The sequence below is a fragment of the Caretta caretta genome, chromosome 3 (genome assembly GCF_965140235.1).
Source record: "Caretta caretta isolate rCarCar2 chromosome 3, rCarCar1.hap1, whole genome shotgun sequence".
Lineage (NCBI taxonomy): Eukaryota > Metazoa > Chordata > Testudines > Cheloniidae > Caretta > Caretta caretta.
In genome coordinates this window covers 18,615,807-18,636,846 of record NC_134208.1, presented here as the reverse complement: position 1 = coordinate 18,636,846, position 21,040 = coordinate 18,615,807, and the positions used below count along the sequence as shown (strand labels likewise).

General features: G+C 44.4%; 1 protein-coding gene across 8 annotated transcripts in view; it reads left to right on the top strand.

Annotated features, from left to right (window-relative positions):
- The window catches only part of MFSD2B (MFSD2 lysolipid transporter B, sphingolipid), an 80,777-nt gene that overhangs the window by 41,084 nt on the left and 18,653 nt on the right, over positions 1–21,040 (top strand). For all 8 annotated transcript variants that reach the window (XM_075126383.1, XM_048845643.2, XM_048845645.2 and 5 more), the window contains 3 exons: positions 7,615–7,695; positions 15,934–16,043; positions 17,390–17,533. In XM_075126383.1, the coding sequence (XP_074982484.1) occupies positions 7,615–7,695; positions 15,934–16,043; positions 17,390–17,533 (335 nt within the window). The remainder of the gene's footprint in view (positions 1–7,614; positions 7,696–15,933; positions 16,044–17,389; positions 17,534–21,040) is intronic.

Sequence of the window (21,040 nt, the reverse complement as noted above, 5' to 3'; positions counted from 1 at the left end):
GGTTAAAACTTCACCTTAAACATGCTATTTTCAGCTCCCCAATACTTGGGGTTTTCGTTGGCTGTTTATCTGTTCAAGCTTTATGCTAACTTGCTAAAGCTAATGTCTTACAGGATACAAGCCTGTAGGTTCCTTGCATTATTGCTGAATATAATGCAAAGCAGAATATAATGCAAAGCAGTGAATATAATAAAGGCAAACTAGCCCACTGGGCTTCTCTATCTCTACCAGATAATCACAAACAGGAATTGTTAAAAAGGATTGCTGAAGCCCACCAGGTTCCCGTATAGGAAGACCAAGAGTCATCCCACAAAACCCTGCAGAGTACAGAGCATACAGAGTAGCACTCCAGTCAACAAGGCTATCTGAGAGCTGGCCAAAGTGATGTGGCACACCCAAGCAATGATGTTGCACACCCAAGCCACTTCCAAGAGGGCAGAAAAGAGGTATTTTGATCCTCCCAATGTAGCAGAGATTCTCTTCACACATTCTGTCCCCAACCCCCTGGTTGTCCAGGCTGCTACCATAGCGAGTAGACAACAATACACAAGATTTACTACTTTAGATAAGGAGGCCAAGCACTTGGACCTCTTAGGGAGCAAAGCGTTTACATCTACCCGCCTACAATTCTGAATAGCCAGTTATCAGGCACTGCTTGCGAAGTATGATTTCATCAACTACTCCACGTTTTCAGAATTTAGAGTCAAACTCCCTCAGAAGCACAGAGGGTAGTCTGATAGCCAGGCAGTCTCTTCAAGCCGCTATAGAAGCTGTATCTGTTGCATCTAGATCAATGGCAGCTGCCATCATTCTGTACAAGGAGCGCTGACTTCATTCCTCAGGTTTTCCCAGGGAAATATAGTCCACTGTGGAGGGTTTGCCCTTTGAGGGGGACTACTTGTTCGGTCAAAAAACTGATGAGTCACTGCACTCCTTAAAGGACTCAAGGGTATTCACCCCAGTGCCCAAGAGGAAATACACCAGGCAACTTTATAAGCCTAGACCAACATCACTGCCCTTCTTTCAGTAAGGAGGATACGAACTGCCACGAAAGCATCCGAGGGTGCAGTGGAGCAAGTGTACTTCTTCTTCCGTTCCTTTCCAACTGTAACTGCCCATCAAGAAGTACTTTTGATGGGACTTTTGAGAGCTGCGAACCTGCTCAAATGCCAGGTCCTCTCACCTCAGAGATCCATTATGATGGCTGCCTAGCTCAATTTTCCCACATACGGTGGAGGATAACAAGAGACAAATGTGTTCTCATTACTATCCACTTCGGTTACACTATAGCGTTTCTCTCCTCTCTCCCTCCAAAGCCTGCCTCCCTGTCCCTTTTAAGGATACTGTTATTCAAGGTAAGGAGGCTCCCTACTTCTATAGGCAGCCATTGAGTCTGTATCATTATCAAGGAAGGGGATTTTATTCCAAATATTTTCTAATCCCCAAGGAGAAAGGTGGATGGAAACCCATATCACACCTCTTGCACCTCAATGTTTTCAGCCAAAGACTAAGATTCAGGATGGTCACCTTGGCATCAATAAACCCATCCCTAAACAGAAATGAATAGTTCACAGCTCCCCACATGAGAACCTAATTTCATATAAACCTCTTCCCCTCCTACAGAATGTTCATGATAGGTATGAAGCATTATCAGTACAGAGTGCTTTCTTTTGGACTGGCAACAGCAACCAGAGTATTTACAAAGGTATTTTTGTTAGTGGCAGCATGCTTCCAGCACAATGGTTCCATTGTCTTTCTATACCTAGACTGCTGGCTTCTCATGGAAGTCTCAACAGGAGGGAATGACATCAACCTCATCTCTCATTAATCTTCTAACATCAGTAGGTACTCCTGGGGAAATGCTGCGCAAGCGCAGAATTTATGTCCGCCAGCAGATTTCTTTGCTTCCCTGCAGAAAAATGACTTTCTGACAGGGAAGCAAAGGGAAGCCATAAGAGCAGTCATCCAACCCTCCACAGCAGTATGTTTTGGGTGCCCAGGGCAGCCGGCAGAGAGGTAAATCACTGTGGGGCAGGAAGCGGGATGTCTGGTGGCTCCTACACTGCACTCGGGAGGACGGGACTTCCTCTTCCCCTGCACAGCATCTGGGACTGGGTCAGACCCAGTGCCAGATTACTCCCCCAGCAGCAGAAAGCTCTGCAAACTCCCCCCTGACTTCCTGTACCCATCACTTCTCAGATGCAGGGGGAGGGATCCCTCTATAGAGAGCTGCTCCCCCATCTGCTCAACCTCCATGCATCCAGACCCCCTTATACCCAGACCCTCCTGCTGAGCCTCACCCCCCCCTGCACTCAACCCCCCCCGATAAGCCCTACTCCCCCTGCTTCTGGAGCACCCTGATGAGCCACCTGCACTCGGATCCCCACCCCACTGAGCCCCAACCAGCTACACCTGGATCTCCACCGCACTCAGCCCCACTCCCCCCAGCATCTGGATCCCCCACTGAGCCCCCCCACAACTGTCAAGCTCTATCCCCCCACACCCAGACTCCCCCCGCTGAGCCCCAACCACCTTCACCTGGACCCCACCCCGCAGAGTCCCATAACTTGCACCCAGAACCTCCAATAAGTCCCTGTGCATCTAGATTCCCCCACACACACCCAGATTCCCCACTGCTTCCTACACCCAGGTTGCCCCACACAGAACCCTCTCAACCCACACCTGGATCCCCCCACACTAAGCCCCTCCACACTTGGATCCTGCCTGCCCACACCTGGTGCACCTGACATGGAGGGGCATGGCCCTGGGATGTTTCTAGGGCAGGCCCGGTCCTTGTGCTGTGTCAGGATTGGGTGCAGCCCCACTAATGAGTCCGTGTCCCGGGGGGGGGGGAATGGCACAATGATCTCCCACCTCTCTGCAGCCAGTGACTTGTGCTCCACAATGCCATGCTGAAGCCTCCACATTTATTTGACAAATAAAATTTGCAGAATTTTAAAATATTGCGCTCAGAATTTTAATTTTTTTGGTGCAGAATTTTTAATTTCTTGTCACAGAATGCCCTCAGGAGTAACTAGGAATTTGCATGAATGTAGAAAAGTCCATTTCAGCTTCAACGCAGACCACAGAATTCATTGGAGCAACTGTAGAAACAACCATGACCAGTTGGACAGAGCTTACTTCCATATTAGAGATATTTCAGTCTATGAACATTCTGATCAATCAGCTGAGAGAGCTCTCACAAACATCCTTGTCATCCTGGGTTACATGGCATCTTGAACCTATGTGACACCAGTCATGTGCCTCTGACTTGACTGTCTACAAGCCTGTTTTTGAGTAGTATATGTGCCAAGCAGGCACAGTATGGACCAGTTAATTACACTCTGTGATGCTCTGTACACGGGGGGAACACCCAGCACCCCCATGTTCATTCTTGTAAAATGATTGTGTGGTATTCAATGCAAAGTTTGTCATGTTGGGTGTCTTCGGAAGACTCATGATGCACTGAGCATTGTTGTTATAGTGATGTTATAGTAATGTTATAGGTTATAATTTCATGTATATAGTTACGAGGTTGAAAATGTGTCTTCATGGCTTAAAATAAGCCCAGGCAAAAACTCTCCAAGAGCAGAGTTCACACCTCATCAGGCCATGTATGGGACAAGCCCAGCCCAGACTCACAGGAACAAAGGACGCTGGCCTAGGCAGCAACAAAAGGATCTGTTGGACTCTCGAGTGAGTCACCCCCCTTCCTTTGGTCAGTTTGGGGCTGCGATGATGTAATGGTCACCCGAGTCTGAAGGGCGGAGGGAAAGCCAAGAGGGAAGAAAGGACATGGTAAAAGGGATGTTTGCCATGCTCTTCCTCTCTCTTCAACCAACATCTACAGACACCACACCAAGCAACTGAAGCGCTGATCGAAGGGGAGAGCCTGGCTGAAGAGCAACCAGCCAGCCTGTGGTGAGAAGCATTTAAGTTTGTAAGGGCGCTGAAAGTGTTAAGATCAGCTTAGAATGTGTTTTGCTTTTATTTCATTTGACCAAATGTGACTTATGCTTTGACTTATAATCACTTAAGATCTATCTTTCATAGTTAATACATTTGTTTGTTTGTTCTACCTGAAGCAGTGCATTTGGTTTGAAGCGTGTCAGAGACTCCCCTTGGAATAACAAGCCTGGTACATATCAATTTATTTGTTAAATTGACGAACTCATATAAACTTGCAGAGTCCAGCGGGCATAACTGGACACTGCAAGACAGAGGTTCCTAGGGTTGTGTCTGGGACCAGAGATATCGGCTAGTGTCATTTGGTTGCAAGTAGCTGAGAGCAGCTTGCATGCCAGAGGCTGTGCATGAACAGCCCAGGAGTGGGAGTTCTCACAGCACAGCAAGGTAAGGCTGGCCCCCAGGGTCAAGGATTGGAGTGACCTAGCAGATCACTGGTCCAGATAACACCAGAGGGGAACGTCACACACTCCTCACCCAGGATACAAGGTTTGGTGGCAGGACGAAGAACAGGTCCTTTCTCTCCGCCACCTGCTCAGAAAACGCTAATCGTGGATGCCTCCTTAGTAGTCTGGGGTGCACATCTGGACGAACAAATAGCACAAGGCATATGGACACCTTGTGAGTCCAGGGTGCACAAAAGTCTCATGGAACTGAGAGCCGTCTCAGAGGCCTGCTAACAATTCTTACCATTCATTCATTCCCAGCACATTCAGGTGATGTCAGGCAACATGATGGCTGTGTTCTACATCAACAAGCAAGGAGGAGCAAGATCTACACCCTTTGCATAGAGGCAGTCTGCCTCTGGAATTGGTGCATTTGTCATTGGGTTACCTTATCGGCAGTTCGTGTTCCGGGAATTCACAATACACAAGCAAACAGTCTCAGCACTTCTTGATGGATGGCAAATGGGAGATTCACTATTCATTGGTGAAAGACCTATTCCAGCAAGGGTATCTCCGATTCTGGACCTGTTTGCGTCTCAAGACAAGAAATGCACAATATACTTCCCTGCGGGGTGTACAGTCATAATTCCAAGGGAGATGTCCTTCTACTCCCATGGATGGGAAATTTGATGTAGTCTTCCCCTACCCCATTCCACTCTTACCTTGAGTTCTCAGGAATGTCCAGCGGGACAAGGCAGTGATCACCCCCATTGCTCCCATATGGCCAAGAGAATTCAGTTCCCCATCCTTCTTGATTTGACATCTTGTCCACACCAGTCAGCATCCAGTCCTTGCCAGACCTCCTCCACAGGACAAGGGCAAGATCAGGCATCTGAATCCAGAGTAACTTCACCTCACAGCCTGGTATTTGGATGGGCATTGAACCTACAGCAGAAATGTTCAACAGCTGTTAAAGCCATCCTGAACAATATCAGGAAAGAATCCACTAGAAGGTGTTACTTAGCTAAGTTGAAAAGATTCTCTGTTTGGAGTCAGATGTCACCAAATGTCCTCAGACAACATGGACATTCCCATTATTTTAGACTGTCTGCTCACCCTGAAATTTTCTCGTCTTTCCCATAGATCCCTATGGGTTCATTTGGTGGCAATTAGTGCCTACCACCTTCCTCTTGGTGACTACTCCATCTTCACGCATCCAGTGATTGTGCAATTTCTGAAGGGCTTAATCAGAATCTTCTCTCCAATAGCCAGATCTTTCCCAACATGGGATCCAACTTGGTCCTTTCCATGCTAAGTAAATCACCATTTGAACCACTAGCAAAATGCTCTCTTTCATGTTACTCTAGGAAGTTAGCCTTTCTGGTGAACATCACTTTGGCTACAAGGGTAGGCAAACTTGGGGCCCTTATACATGGCCCATCATACATCGGTTTCCGTAAGAATAAGGTTTCCTTGAGGCTGCACCCACAGTTTGTGTCCAAAGTAATTTCAGACTATACATGTACCTGTATATATTTTTCCTAAGCCTCATACCAGCCATTAGGATCAGAGACTCCATTCACTGGACATATCTTGGGCATTGTCATTCTATCTTCAGAGAACAAAGCCCTTTATGAGATTGCCTGGGCTGTTTGTGGCCCTAGTGCAACATATGAAAGAACAAGCATTATCTTCACAAAGACTATCCAAGTGGATTTCAGGCTGTATGTTGCTCTCTTACCAGTTATCTCATGCAGCTCCACCTGGCAGAGCAAGGCCCACTCCACCAGAGGAAAGGTGCTTCAACAGCTTCGCTTTAGGAAGTACCCCTCCTTGGTATATGTAAAGCAGCTCTGTGGCGTTCTGTTCATATCTTCACAAGACACTTGTGTCTTGATGCAAGCCTCCTCATCTGAGCATAGAAGTGTAGGACTGGAAGGGACCTCAGTAGGTCATCTAGTCCAGTACCCTGCACTCAAGGCAGCACTGTGTAATAATACATCCTTTGGGTCAGCATTCCTATAGAGAGTACAGCAGAAGTCCTTGTACCCTCCTGCATCATGAGTACTGCTTGTCAGTCATGCACAGTGAAATACACATAGGGACCAGCACTTGCAGAAAAGTTACCTACCTTCTTTTGTAATTGGCGTTCGTTAAGAGGTGTGCTCCCTTTCTGTATTCCATTACCTGCCCTCCTTCTCCTGTGCTTCAGATCATAACACTTGATTTGCAGTATAGATGGAACTGGAGAGGTGGCCAGTCAACACTGTCCCTCCTGCCCTTGCATTAGAGCATGGGGACCAACAGACACTACTGGCAAGACTCTTCCAGTCTCAGGTGCATAAAGCACATGCATATCCCACAGGTAGTATAGGTAGGGACCACACATCTCGAAGAACTCTGGTAACGGAAGGTAGGTAATCTTTCTTTTCTTATATCCCTAGTCTCTGTAGGTATTGGAAAGATATAAATGCCAAGGAGGGAGAGGAATTGTTTAGGAGGTACAAGGTGGGGTAAAGCTAGGAATAATGGGATGACATTTTGGCTTTGATCAATTGCAGTACTGGATATATCCGCCCCCAAAGGAGTGAATCCTGTACTTACTTCAGCTTTCCTTTCAAGGATGGTGTTGTGTTTAATTCTATCTATATAAATCAATATATATCTATAAATCTATATGTAGAGAAAGAGAGACACCCACGAGTTTTTAGATGTTTAAATGGAAAGCAGTAGCATGAAGTACAATTAGAATTTGCCGGGGGATGGACTGAACGAACTAGCTGGTCATTTCTGTCTCTTAATTTCTATGGTTTACGTTAAGAAAGGGAAAATTTAAGATGCGTATTGGGAGAAAGTTTCTGTTCTTAAAATGTATTTGAATAGTCTATCACTTATCACTTGGAAATAGTGAATAGTCACTTATCACTTGGGACATGTAATAGTGCACTGGACAAATCACTGGGGAATGTACTATATTCTTTTCTATTTAAATTCTTATATTGTATCCATCACCTTGGTGATGTGTGTGTCTGCATGGGACAGTTCTGCATGGTAAGGAGATGGATTAGATGACCTAATGAGACTTTTTCATCTGTAATTTTTGTGATTCTTAGTTGTCTCTTAGTTGTGAAGGGAGCAGGAATCCCAGAGTCCTTCCTCAGTCCAAATCCTTCGCATAGTATAGTATAGGGTGTCACTGTAGCCTCTGGAGATGATCCTAGACCTAGTCAGTACTGTACAAATATTTTTGCATCATATATAGGTATCAGCAGCGGTGAGCATTCCATTCTGGCAGTGGTTTCTACAGCAATTTGGCAAGAAAAGTGCAGCATGTGGGATTTCCGTAAGTAAACCGTTATGAAAATCTGTGCAACATGGCATCTTACATGTCAATAGCAGCTTCCTCAGGAACCGTTCACAACTTTTGTAATAAAAACCGACACCAGCAGAAGTTTTCCTGATTTCAGGGTTCGTTTCAAATCTTGAATTGTACCAATTCAGGCAAACTCCAAGTTTTTCAAAGAAATTTTCCAAGAGATGGGTTAGTGAGCCAAGACGAGATGCAAACTTGACCCAAAGTCTAACCAGGTTCCACTTTGTATCTGTCTCACAGAGATGAACCTGAGCACAGAGTTTCAGATTCAGATCTGAACTGTCCTGTGTTCAAGGGCTATGTTATCTGATATTTAGCTTGGCCAAATTTGGTAGTTTCAGCTGACTAAGTCTGCCTCAGTCATGGGGGAGAGAGTAGTGAAACCCTCCTGAACTGAGTTTGGGGAAGATCTAGCATGAACCCCTTTGAGCCAAAAGGATGAGCTTCCTGTAGTGTTGGTTTTCCCTCTTCCTGCAAATGTTTACAAAGTAAAATAAATAAATGAGCTGCTAGCAAAGGGGTCGGCAACCTGCAGCACGCGGGCCAAAGGCAGCACGTGAGCCGATTTTTACTGGCATGCTGCTGCCAGCCGGGGTCCCGGCCGCCGCCCCCGCTCAGCCCACTGCTGGCCTGGGTGAACGGAACCCCAGGCCGGCAGTGGGCTGAGTGGGGCCGGCAGCCGGGACCCCAGCTGGCAGGAGCCGGCGGACAGAACCCCAGTCCGGTGGCGGGCTAAGCCGCTCGGCCCGCCGCCAGTCTGGGGTTCTGTCTGCCGGTGTAGTGTATTAAATGTCTCCCCGTAGGAATGTGCTGCTTGCGGAGCACCAGGAGCCATAAGTAGTACACTGTAAGTAGCACATTCCTACGGGGAGCAATTTAATACACTACACTGGGGTAGGGAAGGCTGTGCCTCCCCAAACAGCCCGCCCCCAATCCGCCCCCTAACACTTCCCGCCCCCTGACTGCCCTCCTCATAACCACTGACCCATCCAACCCCCACTACTCCTTGTCCCCTGACTACCCCCTCCCAGGACCCCCTGACCGCCCCCTCAGAAACCTCCACCCATCCAACCTCCCCTTCTCCTTGTCTCCTGACCGCCCCCTCCTGGGACCCCCTCACCCCTATCCGACCCCCCCCCCGAGTCCACCCCCCATCCAAGCCCCCCTCTTCCCTGTCCCCTGACTGCCCCGACTCCTATCCACACCCCTGACAGGCCCCTCAGGACTCCCATGCCTATCCAACCACCCCTGTTCCCCGTCCCCTTACCATGCCTCTCAGAGCATCAGGACTGGCAGCCATAAGTAGTACACTGTAAGTAGCACATTACTATGGGGAGCAATTTAATACACTACATCCAGGCCCGCTCAGCCCGCTGATGGTCTGGAGTTCTCAAAGTATGTTCTCTCACTGCTTATAAAAATTACACTACAATTAGCTTAAAAACTTGAAAACTTAAAAACTTTGTATATTACAGTAATCATTAAAAAATGTATAATGTTAATAAATACATAGATTTGATGAAACAAAGTAGTTGTACTTATGTGCCTGTGCTTAATTTGTGTTTTCGATGATTTATCTTCTAAAATAATCTGGCATGTCTCATACCCCCAGAAAGGGCATCTCACACCCCCAGGGGGTGCATGCATCCCAGGTTAAGAACCACTGCACTAAACTGATAAGATCTGCATTTTAATTTAATTTTAAATGAAGCTTCTTAAACATTTTAAAGACCTTGTTTACTTTACATACAACAGTTTAGTTATATAATCTAGACATAGAGACCTTCCAAAAACGTTAGAATGTATTACTGGCACGCGAAACCTTACATTCAAGTGAATACATGAAGACTGGGCACACCACTTCTGAAAGGTTGCCAGCCCCTGTGCTAGCATCTTAGTGGTCCCAGAAGAAAGAAGCCTGATTTAACTGTCACAGCTTCCCAAGGCAGAGCCAAGATGCCTGCCTGAGCTTTTGCTGTTTTTTTTTTTTAACCTCGGACTGAGGGCAAGTAGCAGAGAGAGTTCACATTGCTGTCTGCATTGACTCCTCACTCTAGAGCTCAACTTGAGCTTTCAGCCTGGACACATCATGCAGGCTGAGGCACTTCAAGTCCCTGGGAAGGAGGCAAGGAAGAAAGTGGGAGCTTTATGAAAAACTCTGCCTGTAGATGAGCTTTGGCATTGGCTGCATTTCCCCACTGAATCTAGCTTTATAAGTGTTGTAACATTTTTAATAACCTCAGATACTTCACGGCTGGTGGTAGCTGGTGGTGTAACGAATAGCAGCAATTTGTTGAAGCTAAAATCTATATATTGCAGTGACGTCTGATGAATTGGAGATGGGCTGAAAGCAAAACACTGGCTTCAGATACCTCTGATCTTTGGATGCTTTGAAATATGCATCTGAAATTCACGGTTAAAGACCATCCCTGCTTCTGATTAGCATGCCAGCAAAGGCAATTAGCAGAAGCTGAGATGGACCTCAAGGGAACAGAGTTACCTTCTAGGCACTGTCTACGCAGCAAACAAAAGTGCTTTCTTCAATGGAGTTGACTGAATCAAGTCAGTTTACCATTATTGGAAAGCCCCCTCAACTCAAACAAATCATGGTTTAGCACTTTTACCATTATGTTAGCTAGTTGTGTTGTAGACTACAAGGGAGCTGGATTGAAGAAAGCACCTTTTTTGCAATGTAGGCACACCCTCGTATGGTGTGAGTACTTCCTGTTTACACAGTGAAAGTCTCTTGTCTGGCAGTGCATCCCAAAGGCTTCCTTTGCCATAAGCTCAAGAGAATCTGTAGCTCTTATATCTGCTCACCGTCACTGTGAAAGCAGAATTGCCTCACTAATTGCAACTGTATTTCTGCAGACGTCATTGCAGAAGGTTCTGAAAAAAATATCTGAAGAGAGGTAGTTTTCCCACCATAATTTCAGCCCTCTTCAGGGTGAAGGGAAGAAGGACTTCTCTGAGGTGATTTGAAGATGGGATGGTTACCTGAAAAACTGAGCACCTGTATAGACTCGGCATTATAGTATAGTTCTTGTATTCTAGATGATGGACACAGACTCCTTTTTTACCGCTCGTCCTCACACTTAAATTGGTTGGAGGAGGTGGCTTAGTGGTCTAAACACTAGCTGTAGCATACCTAAGCTTCTTGAAACTACAGGTTCAAACCCCCCTAGAATCAACACGGCCCTTTGTCCATCTGGGGTAAAGAGATGGAGTTATGTGCAGTGCAGAGGTTTTTGCATAGACAGTTAAAAAATGGAGGCCATTTCTGCTCCATGTGGGTGTTAAAGATCCCATGCAGTTCTTTCTGTAAAGGATTGCCCCAACTTCCCTTCTCTTTGCCCCACTGTGCTATACAGGTTGCTACCGTTCAGCCACCGATGGCTCCATTTCCATAGTGCTGCTTTGAAGTTCTTCTGGATGGGGCTGGGGGGAGCATGTTCTGACAGTAGAATATTGCTGTTACTGCTCCTGGTGGGTCCTGGTGGGATTTAAAGGTCCTTTTGTTTTCGGAGTAGGAAAAATGGGTTGCTTATTGCAATGATTTTCTTTGCAGCTTAGAGAACACTGCTCCCACATACCTGCCTTTGCACAAGAGATGCTTCTGAGAATTACCATTTCAGTTTTGCCTGCCCTGGGTCCTGCTCCTTCCCCACTAGAAAAATCGGTTTTAAAATCAGTATTATTATCGATTTAAAAACCTCTCTGGATGCTCTGGCTCCCGAGTGGGCACAGACATTGAGCCCAGAGTTAATCATCAAATTGTTTGCAGGCAATGTGTGATCTTGTATTGCTAGAAGAAAAGGAGTACTTGTGGCACCTTAGAGACTAACCAATTTATTTGAGCATGAGCTTTCGTGAGCTACAGCTCACTTCATCGGATGCATACTGTGGAAAGCATAGAAGATCTTTTTATATACACACAAAGCAAGAAAAATACCTCCTCCCACCCCACTCTACTGCTGGCAATAGCTTATCTAAAGTGATTACTCTCCTTACAATGTGTATGATAATCAAGTTGGGCCATTTCCAGCACAAATCCAGGTTTTCTCAACCACCCACCCACCCCCCCCACACACAAAGGTATTTTTTCATGCTTTGTGTGTATATAAAATGATCTTCTGTACTTTCCACAGTACGCATCCGATGAAGTGAGCTGTAGCCCACAAAAGCCCACGCTCAAACAAATTGGCCAGTCTCCAAGGTGCCACAAGCACTCCCCTTCTCTTTGCGAATACAGACCGACACGGCTGTTACTCTGAAACCGGTCTCAACAGAGTGACTGCAGAGCTAGCAAAGCGCGACAACGTGCTGGCCGCTTCTAATCTCATATTAAACAGGGGCTAGGAAGCTTTCCTCTGTTATTTATGACAGGTTTCAGAGGAACAGCCGTGTCAGTCTGCATTCGCAAAAAGAAAAGGAGCACCCGTGGCACCCCAGAGACCAACCAACCCACTTGAGCACGAGCCTCCGCGAGCCACAGCTCACCTCATCAGATGCATACCGTGGAAACTGCAGCAGACTTTATATACACACAGAGAATATGAAACAATACCTCCTCCCACCCCACTGTCCTGCTGGTAATAGCTTATCTAAAGTGATCAACAGGTGGGCCATTTCCAGCATAAATCCAGGTTTTCTCACCCTCCACCCCCCCACACAAATTCACTCTCCTGCTGGTGCTAGCCCATCCAAAGTGACAACTCTTTACATAATCAAGTCGGGCTATTTCCTGCATAGAACCAGGTTTTCTCACATCCCCCCCACCCCCATACACACACAAACTCACTCTCCTGCTGGTAATAGCTCATCTAAACTGACCACTCTCCAAGTTTAAATCCAAGTTAAACCAGAACATCTTCGGGGGGGGGGGGTAGGAAAAAACAAGAGGAAACAGGCTACCTTGCATAATGACTTAGCCACTCCCAGTCTCTATTTAAGCCTAAATTAATAGTATCCAATTTGCAAATGAATTCCAATTCAGCAGTTTCTCGCTGGAGTCTGGATTTGAAGTTTTTTTGTTTTAAGATAGCGACCTTCATGTCTGTGATTGCGTGACCAGAGAGATTGAAGTGTTCTCCGACTGGTTTATGAATGTTATAATTCTTGACATCTGATTTGTGTCCATGGACACAAATCAGATGTCAAGAATTATAACATTCATAAACCAGTCGGAGAACACTTCAATCTCTCTGGTCACGCAATCACAGACATGAAGGTCGCTATCTTAAAACAAAAAAACTTCAAATCCAGACTCCAGCGAGAAACTGCTGAATTGGAATTCATTTGCAAATTGGATACTATTAATTTAGGCTTAAATAGAGACTGGGAGTGGCTAAGTCATTATGCAAGGTAGCCTGTTTCCTCTTGTTTTTTCCTACCCCCCCCCCGAAGATGTTCTGGTTTAACTTGGATTTAAACTTGGAGAGTGGTCAGTTTAGATGAGCTATTACCAGCAGGAGAGTGAGTTTGTGTGTGTATGGGGGTGGGGGGGATTTGAGAAAACCTTGATCTATGCAGGAAATAGCCCGACTTGATTATGTAAAGAGTTGTCACTTTGGATGGGCTAGCACCAGCAGGAGAGTGAATTTGTGTGGGGGGGTGGAGGGTGAGAAAACCTGGATTTATGCTGGAAATGGCCCACCTGTTGATCACTTTAGATAAGCTATTACCAGCAGGACAGTGGGGTGGGAGGAGGTATTGTTTCATATTCTCTGTGTGTATATAAAGTCTGCTGCAGTTTCCACGGTATGCATCTGATGAGGTGAGCTGTGGCTCGCGGAGGCTCGTGCTCAAGTGGGTTGGTTGGTCTCTGGGGTGCCACGGGTACTCCTTTTCTTTTTGCGAATGCAGACTGACACGGCTGTTCCTCTGAAACCTGTCATAAATAACAGAGGAAGGCTTCCTAGCCCCTGTTTAATATGAGATTAGAAGCGGCCAGCACGTTGTCGCGCTTTGCTAGCTCTGCAGTCACTCTGTTGAGACCGGTTTCAGAGTAACAGCCGTGTCGGTCTGTATTCGCAAAGAGAAGGGGAGTGCTTGTGGCACCTTGGAGACTGGCCAATTTGTTTGAGCGTGGGCTTTTGTGGGCTACAGCTCACTTCATCGGATGCGTACTGTGGAAAGTACAGAAGATCATTTTATATACACACAAAGCATGAAAAAATACCTTTGTGTGTGGGGGGGGGGGTGGGTGGGTGGTTGAGAAAACCTGGATTTGTGCTGGAAATGGCCCAACTTGATTATCATACACATTGTAAGGAGAGTAATCACTTTAGATAAGCTATTGCCAGCAGTAGAGTGGGGTGGGAGGAGGTATTTTTCTTGCTTTGTGTGTATATAAAAAGATCTTCTATGCTTTCCACAGTATGCATCCGATGAAGTGAGCTGTAGCTCACGAAAGCTCATGCTCAAATAAATTGGTTAGTCTCTAAGGTGCCACAAGTACTCCTTTTCTTTTTGCGAATACAGACTAACACGGCTGTTCCTCTGAAACCTGTATTGCTAGAGTGCTCTCTTGTGGTGAACTAATGATTGTGCCACAAGCATTGCAGACTAATGCAAAGGCTGTTTATGCTGGGAACCTGTAGTCTCGGAAGGTGGTTTGCTACTCCTTTTGAGTTTACCCACAAATGTCTGTTCCTTAGACAGGAACTGCATTTAAAACATACAACAAGTGTCCCCTGTTTAAATGGATTAGACCCCAGCAGGCAAGGTATCCAAGATCACCGCTTTCCTTGCGGAAGAAATAAATAGCAAGCGCAAAAGTAGCAGCACCCTCACTGAAGTTCTTTGCTCATGCCCTCAGCCTACTCAAGCTTCAAATATAGTGCAGAGAATCAAAACGAGCAACACAAACCCAAGAAACTTTAAATGTTTGTTATTTAACAAAAAGAACATTTTATGCAGACCTCAGCTTTGTGACGCGTTGTGTCAGTTATTTACAGGAATTTGAGGTGATAGCACAAGACTGGTATGGAATGCAGGGACAACTGGGGAGCATGGCTTTTGAGTCCACATTTTAAATGGGGGCATCTCTAACTCTTATGAGCCCATTGTTTCAAATTGAAGTGAAGATGCTAAGCACGGCTGAAAATCAAATCCAGGTCATCCAAATTTAGATTTCCAATTCTGGAAATGTGGGCCTTTGTGACTTACCCGAGGTTATAGTGCAAGTCAGTGACAGACATGGGGATGGTGGTGGGGTAAATTGTCCTACTGTTAACCACTAGACCACATTGCCTCCCTAATGTTAGTTGTTTATACTTAATATCCAGGTTTCTGAAAAAGTCACTGAAGACCAATGTGTGCCAGAGTTCCTTGTAAATCAGTAATTGATTTCATGTGTGAAATGGGTGATTTTAAATCCAGACATGACTCAAAGCCCCTTGCAGTGCCTTGTCTGTACTGGAAGTGTTCCTGTTGTTGAAAATAAAGGGGAGATGGCAGCACTGGCTGACTTGTTCTGTTCTAAAGTATTGTCACTTCTAGAGCCCTATGCAGGACTATTTTTTAAATCTCACTCCTGTCTTGCTGTGCAATACCCACTACCCCTCCCACCCACTCCCTTCCTCATGGTTTCTTGCATTTTTACACTGCTCCCACCTGCAAAAATCTTAGATCCCACAAATCCCGCAAGACACATATTTTAAACAGTTGGTTAATATATTATATAATATGTATAGCAATGGAATTCAGACACAATTTTTACCACTAAAAAAATCCCACAAATCTTGCTTAAACCGTGTAAAACAATAACTTTAATTCCTGTTATAATAGACATCAAATCTCTTTCTACCCCTTACTTAAATTTAAGTATTAAAACCTTTATTTAAAAAAAAATTATGTTTTCCCACAACTTACCAGTCTGGGATTTTGCCCACCCATTCCCACGCACAAAGTATATTTTACCCACTCCTGTTATTATGGCAGTGGGTCCTGCAGGACCCGTGGGATCCCAGTCCCGTTGCAGAGCTCTATTCACTTCCTCTCTTTTGCTAAGTTAAATAATGAAGTAGGACCCTGTGGGAGCACCGTTCTCTCACAACACTGAAGCTTTAAACTTTGTTGGATCATAGCACTATATAAGCTGCCGTTTCACAATGCCACCTCTTCTGTGTGAAAAAATATATTTTCCATTGTCTGCTATATATCTTATCTACCATTTTTCTTCTGGTTCTTCTTTCCCTCTCTTAGTGGATGATTCCTTTTGCGGTCATGCTGGTTACAATCCCAAATCTGGTTTTGGCTTACGTGGTGGCCTTTGTCTCTGGTCTGAGTATTGCAGCATCTTTGTTGTTGCCATGGTAGGCAAATATTACATTTGAAGTGTGTATGTGTGTTGTACACACACTGTGTGGAGTTCACCATGTAAACACTCAGAATTTGGCAACAGTTACCACATACAGTGGTATCTGAGAAATCAGAGTTTTCCCCTATATTTGGGCTAGGAGAGATCTGTGATAACTCAGTGTCACGTATCCACTGTTAATGTCTGCTATGTGTGTACATATGTGTAAATGCTCTCTGAAAATATCTGTAAATTAAATTATTAACCTAAATGTGTCTAGAACTCCTGAGAATCCTAACTCAATCAGTCGTTTAGATTTAGTTTAATAGTACTTCAGAATTTATATTGGAAATTGAGTACAAATCAATTAAGGCTAAACAATTAAGAATGTAGCTTGGGCAGCCTGCACCAAGCTGTAGATCCCTACAAAGCGGCCCTATGATGGAGAGCAAATGCAGGAGTGTGCTATAGGGGCAGGCATAGGTGCTGACTCCATGGGTATTCTGGGGCTTTGACTTTGGGTAAGCAACTCTAAATCCTCTGCATCAGTGGGAGAATAGGTCCTTTTAGTATCCTAACACTGCTGTTTTGTTAATGCACTATAGTTATATGTTAGGGCTTCTCATAGATTCACAATCACCCAATATCTAACTCAGATATTTTTGTAACTGTCTATTACTTAAAAAAAAAAAGTAAATATTGTAACCATGTGATGTGAATAAAATTGTACCTTGGGGTTTTGTTTGCTTACTAGATTACAACCTTGTAAACTGTTGTGGCTGTCATGCATTTCCTATTAAAACTTTTTGTCTTCCTTTCAATCAGTGTAACCGTCTGTATTTGACTAGCTCTCTGCAGAAGTAGTAAATCAAAACTTCATCAAACTCATTTCTGAAAGAAAGTTTTCTGCATAGTAGTTAAATTACCCAGCAGTGTGCTGCAAATGTTTTAACAAGTGCCTCCCTCAAAAATGTTCCACCTAAGTCAGCAAATTTTGACATTCCCTGGGTAAAAACATTCTACCCTCTCAATTGAACCAATGAGGTTTTGCAAAACCAAATTCCAACCTCCACTGCCCACCTTTACATTTAGATGGCAAAGCCCCTATCATTACAGTTTTTGTTTGTTGACCTAGTAGTGCAGAGTCACCCACTTTTCTGTTTCTGGGTTCTTTGCCATCTGACTTTCTCTGTTTGTAATTGTCAGCCTAAATACCTTATCAAAAATAAATGATCTTGTTTGCACAATTAATTCCGCAAATCAAACCTCCAAGAAAAAAGCCCCTGCAAACTCTGTATGTTAAAGAGGCTCAGAAACTTCTGCTTGAGGCTTTTATACTCTTCTTCTCTTGCTGGTTTGCAGGTCAATGTTGCCTGATGTAGTTGATCACTTTCGCCTGCTGAATCCTCATGCAAAGGGACCTGAAACCATCTTTTATGCTTCATATGTCTTCTTTACCAAGATGTCGGCCGGAATTGGATTAGGAATTTCCACAGCAAGCCTGGAGTAAGTGATGTTTTATTCCACTTAGTTGCTGTAATAAAGGGCTCTGAGGTGCTGTGTGGTAATTGCCTTCTCACCATTCGCGAATGCAGCGGGCTCAGAGACACAGTCTGGTTGCCAGTTTGAATGTATAATGGCTGAATCCTAAACACAAAATTGTTATCTGACAGGTCAGACTTCTGGTCACCAGGACACCTGCTGGCCTGTTAAGAATTGTTTGGTTTTAGATTTTGTTACCTAAAGAAAGCAACAACAAGGAGTCTGGTGGCACCTTAAAGACTAACAAAGCATAAGCTTCCGTGGGTAAAAACCCCACTTCTTCACTTTCTTTAGGTAGCAGCATGGACTTAGTGGTTTGGGCACTGGTCTAAGAGTCAGGAGACCTGGGTTCTGTTCTCAACTCTGCCTCAGGAGGTCTTTGTTATAGAATCATAGAAGATTAGGATTGGAAGAGACCTCAGGAGATCTAGTCCAACCCCCTACTCAAAGCAGGACCAATCCCCAACTAAATCATCCCAGCCAGGGCTTTGTCAAGCTGGGCCTTAAAAACCTCTAAGGATGGAGATTCCACCACCTCCCTAGGTTGACCTTGAGCAAGTAAATTCTTTGGCTCTCGGTTTCCCCTCCCACTGTTTGTCTAGTCTGTTTAGATTTTATTTTGAATAAAAAAATAGCACTTTTTTTCCAAGGAAAAGCAGACCGTGCCTTTTAAAGCTTTCATGTCGTCGAAAACCTGATATCCAATCGAAAAATTTCAGCCAGCCAGATTAATGTCACAAGTCACATTTCAAATAGATGGTAGAGCCAGTGTAATTAACCAGATATTTCTGAAACGTTCTTGAAAAGTGGAACTTGTTACTACAGGGCAGATTTAAGCTGTCCTCCAAACTCTTGCACAGTGCTGTGACCCTATAGTACCTCCCCTCTGTGCTGACTTTGACTTTGCACCGTAGAGGTCACATTATGTAGAGCAGGAGATCAAGTCCCAGTTGGCGGTTGTGATTTAACTGTGTGTCTTCTGCCACTGCTACTCCAGTTTAAAACTGGAGAACCAAAATGACAAGGTGGTGGGATGTGGTCGCTCATGTATAGACTACACTGGGAACCACTTGTCAGTACTTATCTGCCCACAAGCTGTTATGAATTTGCAGCAGATGCTGCAGTGTCCCCCCCCCCCCTCAGGAAAACAAGTCTCTGTTTTAGTGACTACATACAGAGAGCTCATAATTAACAGAATTACTGTCAACTGATTAACGCTACTTCACTCTAGTTAGCAAGCTCCCAGCAGTTTGCCATCTGCTGGAGTCCAGAGCTGACATTTATGGGAGAACATAGGAGGTAGTTTGATGGAAAATGGGTAATCATGGCATCAGTAATTGTAAAACTGTGCCCACCCCTGGTTCTGATTCAGCCTATCACATAAGTACATGCTTAACTTTAAGCATAAGAGTAATCCTGTACCGCAAAGCACTGAAGCATGTCCTTAGCTTTAAGGAGGTAAGAACTTCTGTTGATGCCAGTGGGACTACTCACCTTCATTTAAAGTTAACCACATGCTTAAGAGCTTTGTTCAGTAGGGATAGGATTCACTTATCAGACAAGCTCTGCTATAGAGAGACTTGGCAGAATTCAATTTTTATTTAATAATTCTGATGGATAAAATCAATAATTATTTTAAGCATTTTTTCAATTTTTATCTATTTAAATTTTCACAGCTATGGGAAATTATGCGGGGAAGATCAGACAATTATTTAATGACAAAAGATGTTGAGATTCAAAAAGCTAAAGCTTTATAACCATTAAAACACAAATTGTCAATATCACGTCAAAATATAGAGGTTCATAGATACTAAGGTCAGAAGGGACCATTATGATCATGTAGTCCAACCTCCTGCACAATGCAGGCCACAGAATCTCACCCACCCACTCCTGCAATAAACCTCTCACCTATGTCTGAGCTATTGAAGTCCTCAAATCATGGTTTAAAGACGTCAAGGTGCAGAGAATCCTCCAGCAAGTGACCCATGCCCCATGCTACAGAGGAAGGCGAAAAACCCCCAGGGCCTCTTCCAATCTGCACTGGAGGAAAATTCCTTCCCGACCCCAAATATGGCAATCAGCTGAACCCTAAGCATGTGGGCAAGATTCACCAGCCAGATACCCAAGACAGAATTCTCTGTAGTAACTCAGATCCCACCCCATCTAACATCCCATCACAGGCCATTGGGCCTATTTACCATGAATAGTTAAAGATCAATTAATTGCCAAAATCATGTTATCCCATCTCCTCCATAAACTTATTGAGTTTAATCTTGAAGCCAGATGGGTCTTTTGCCCCCACTGCTTCCCTTGGAAAGCTATTCCAGAACTTCACTCTTCTGATGGTTAGAAAACTTAGTCTAATTTCAAGTCTAAACTTCCCGATGGCCAGTTAATATCCATTTGTTCTTGTGTCCACATTGGTACTGAGCTTAAATAATTCCTCTCCCTCTCCGGTATTTATCCCTTTGATATATTTATAGAGAACAATCATATCTCCCCTCAACCTTCTTTTGGTTAGGCTAAACAAGCCAAGTTCCTTGAGTCTCCTTTCATAAGACAGGTTTTCCATTCCTCGGATCATCCTAGTAGCCCTTCTCTGTACCTGTTCCAGTTTGAATTCATCCTTCTTAATCATGGGAGACCAGAACTGCACACAGTATTCCAGATGAGGTCTCACCAGTGCCTTGAATAACAGTACTAACACCTCCTTATCTCTACTGGAAATACCTCGCCTGATGCATCCCAAGACCGCATTAGCTTTTTTCCACGGCCATATCACATTGGCAGCTCATAGTCATCCTGTGGTCAACCAATACTCCAAGGTCCTTCTCCTCCTCTGTTACTTCTAATTGATGCGTTCCCATCTTATAACTAAATTCTTAGTTATAAATGCATGATCTTACACTTCTCACTATTAAATTTCATCCTATTACTATTACTCCAGTTTACAAGGTCATCCAGATCCTCCTGTATGATATCCTGGTCCTTCTCTAAATTGGCAATACCTCCCAGCTTAGTATCATCCGCAGACTTTATTAGCACACTCCCACTTTTTGTGCCAAGGTCAGTAATAAAAAGATTAAATAAGATTGGTCCCAAAACCAATCTCTGAGGAACTCCACTGGTAACCTCCCTCCAGTCTGACAGTTCACCTTTCAGTATGACTCGCTGTAGTCTCCCTTTTAACCAATTCCTTATCAACCTTTCAATGTTCATATTGATCCCAATCTTTTCCAATTTAACTAATAATTCCCCATGTGGCATCGTATCAAACGCCTTACTGAAATCTAGGTAAATTAGATCCACTGCATTTCCTTTGTCTAAAAAAATCTGTTACTTTCTCAAAGAAGGAGATCAGGTTGGTTTGGCACAATCTACCTTTTGTAAAACCATGTTGTATTTTGTCCCATTTACCATTGACCTCAATGTCCTTAACTACTTTCTCCTTCAAAATTTTTTCCAAGACCT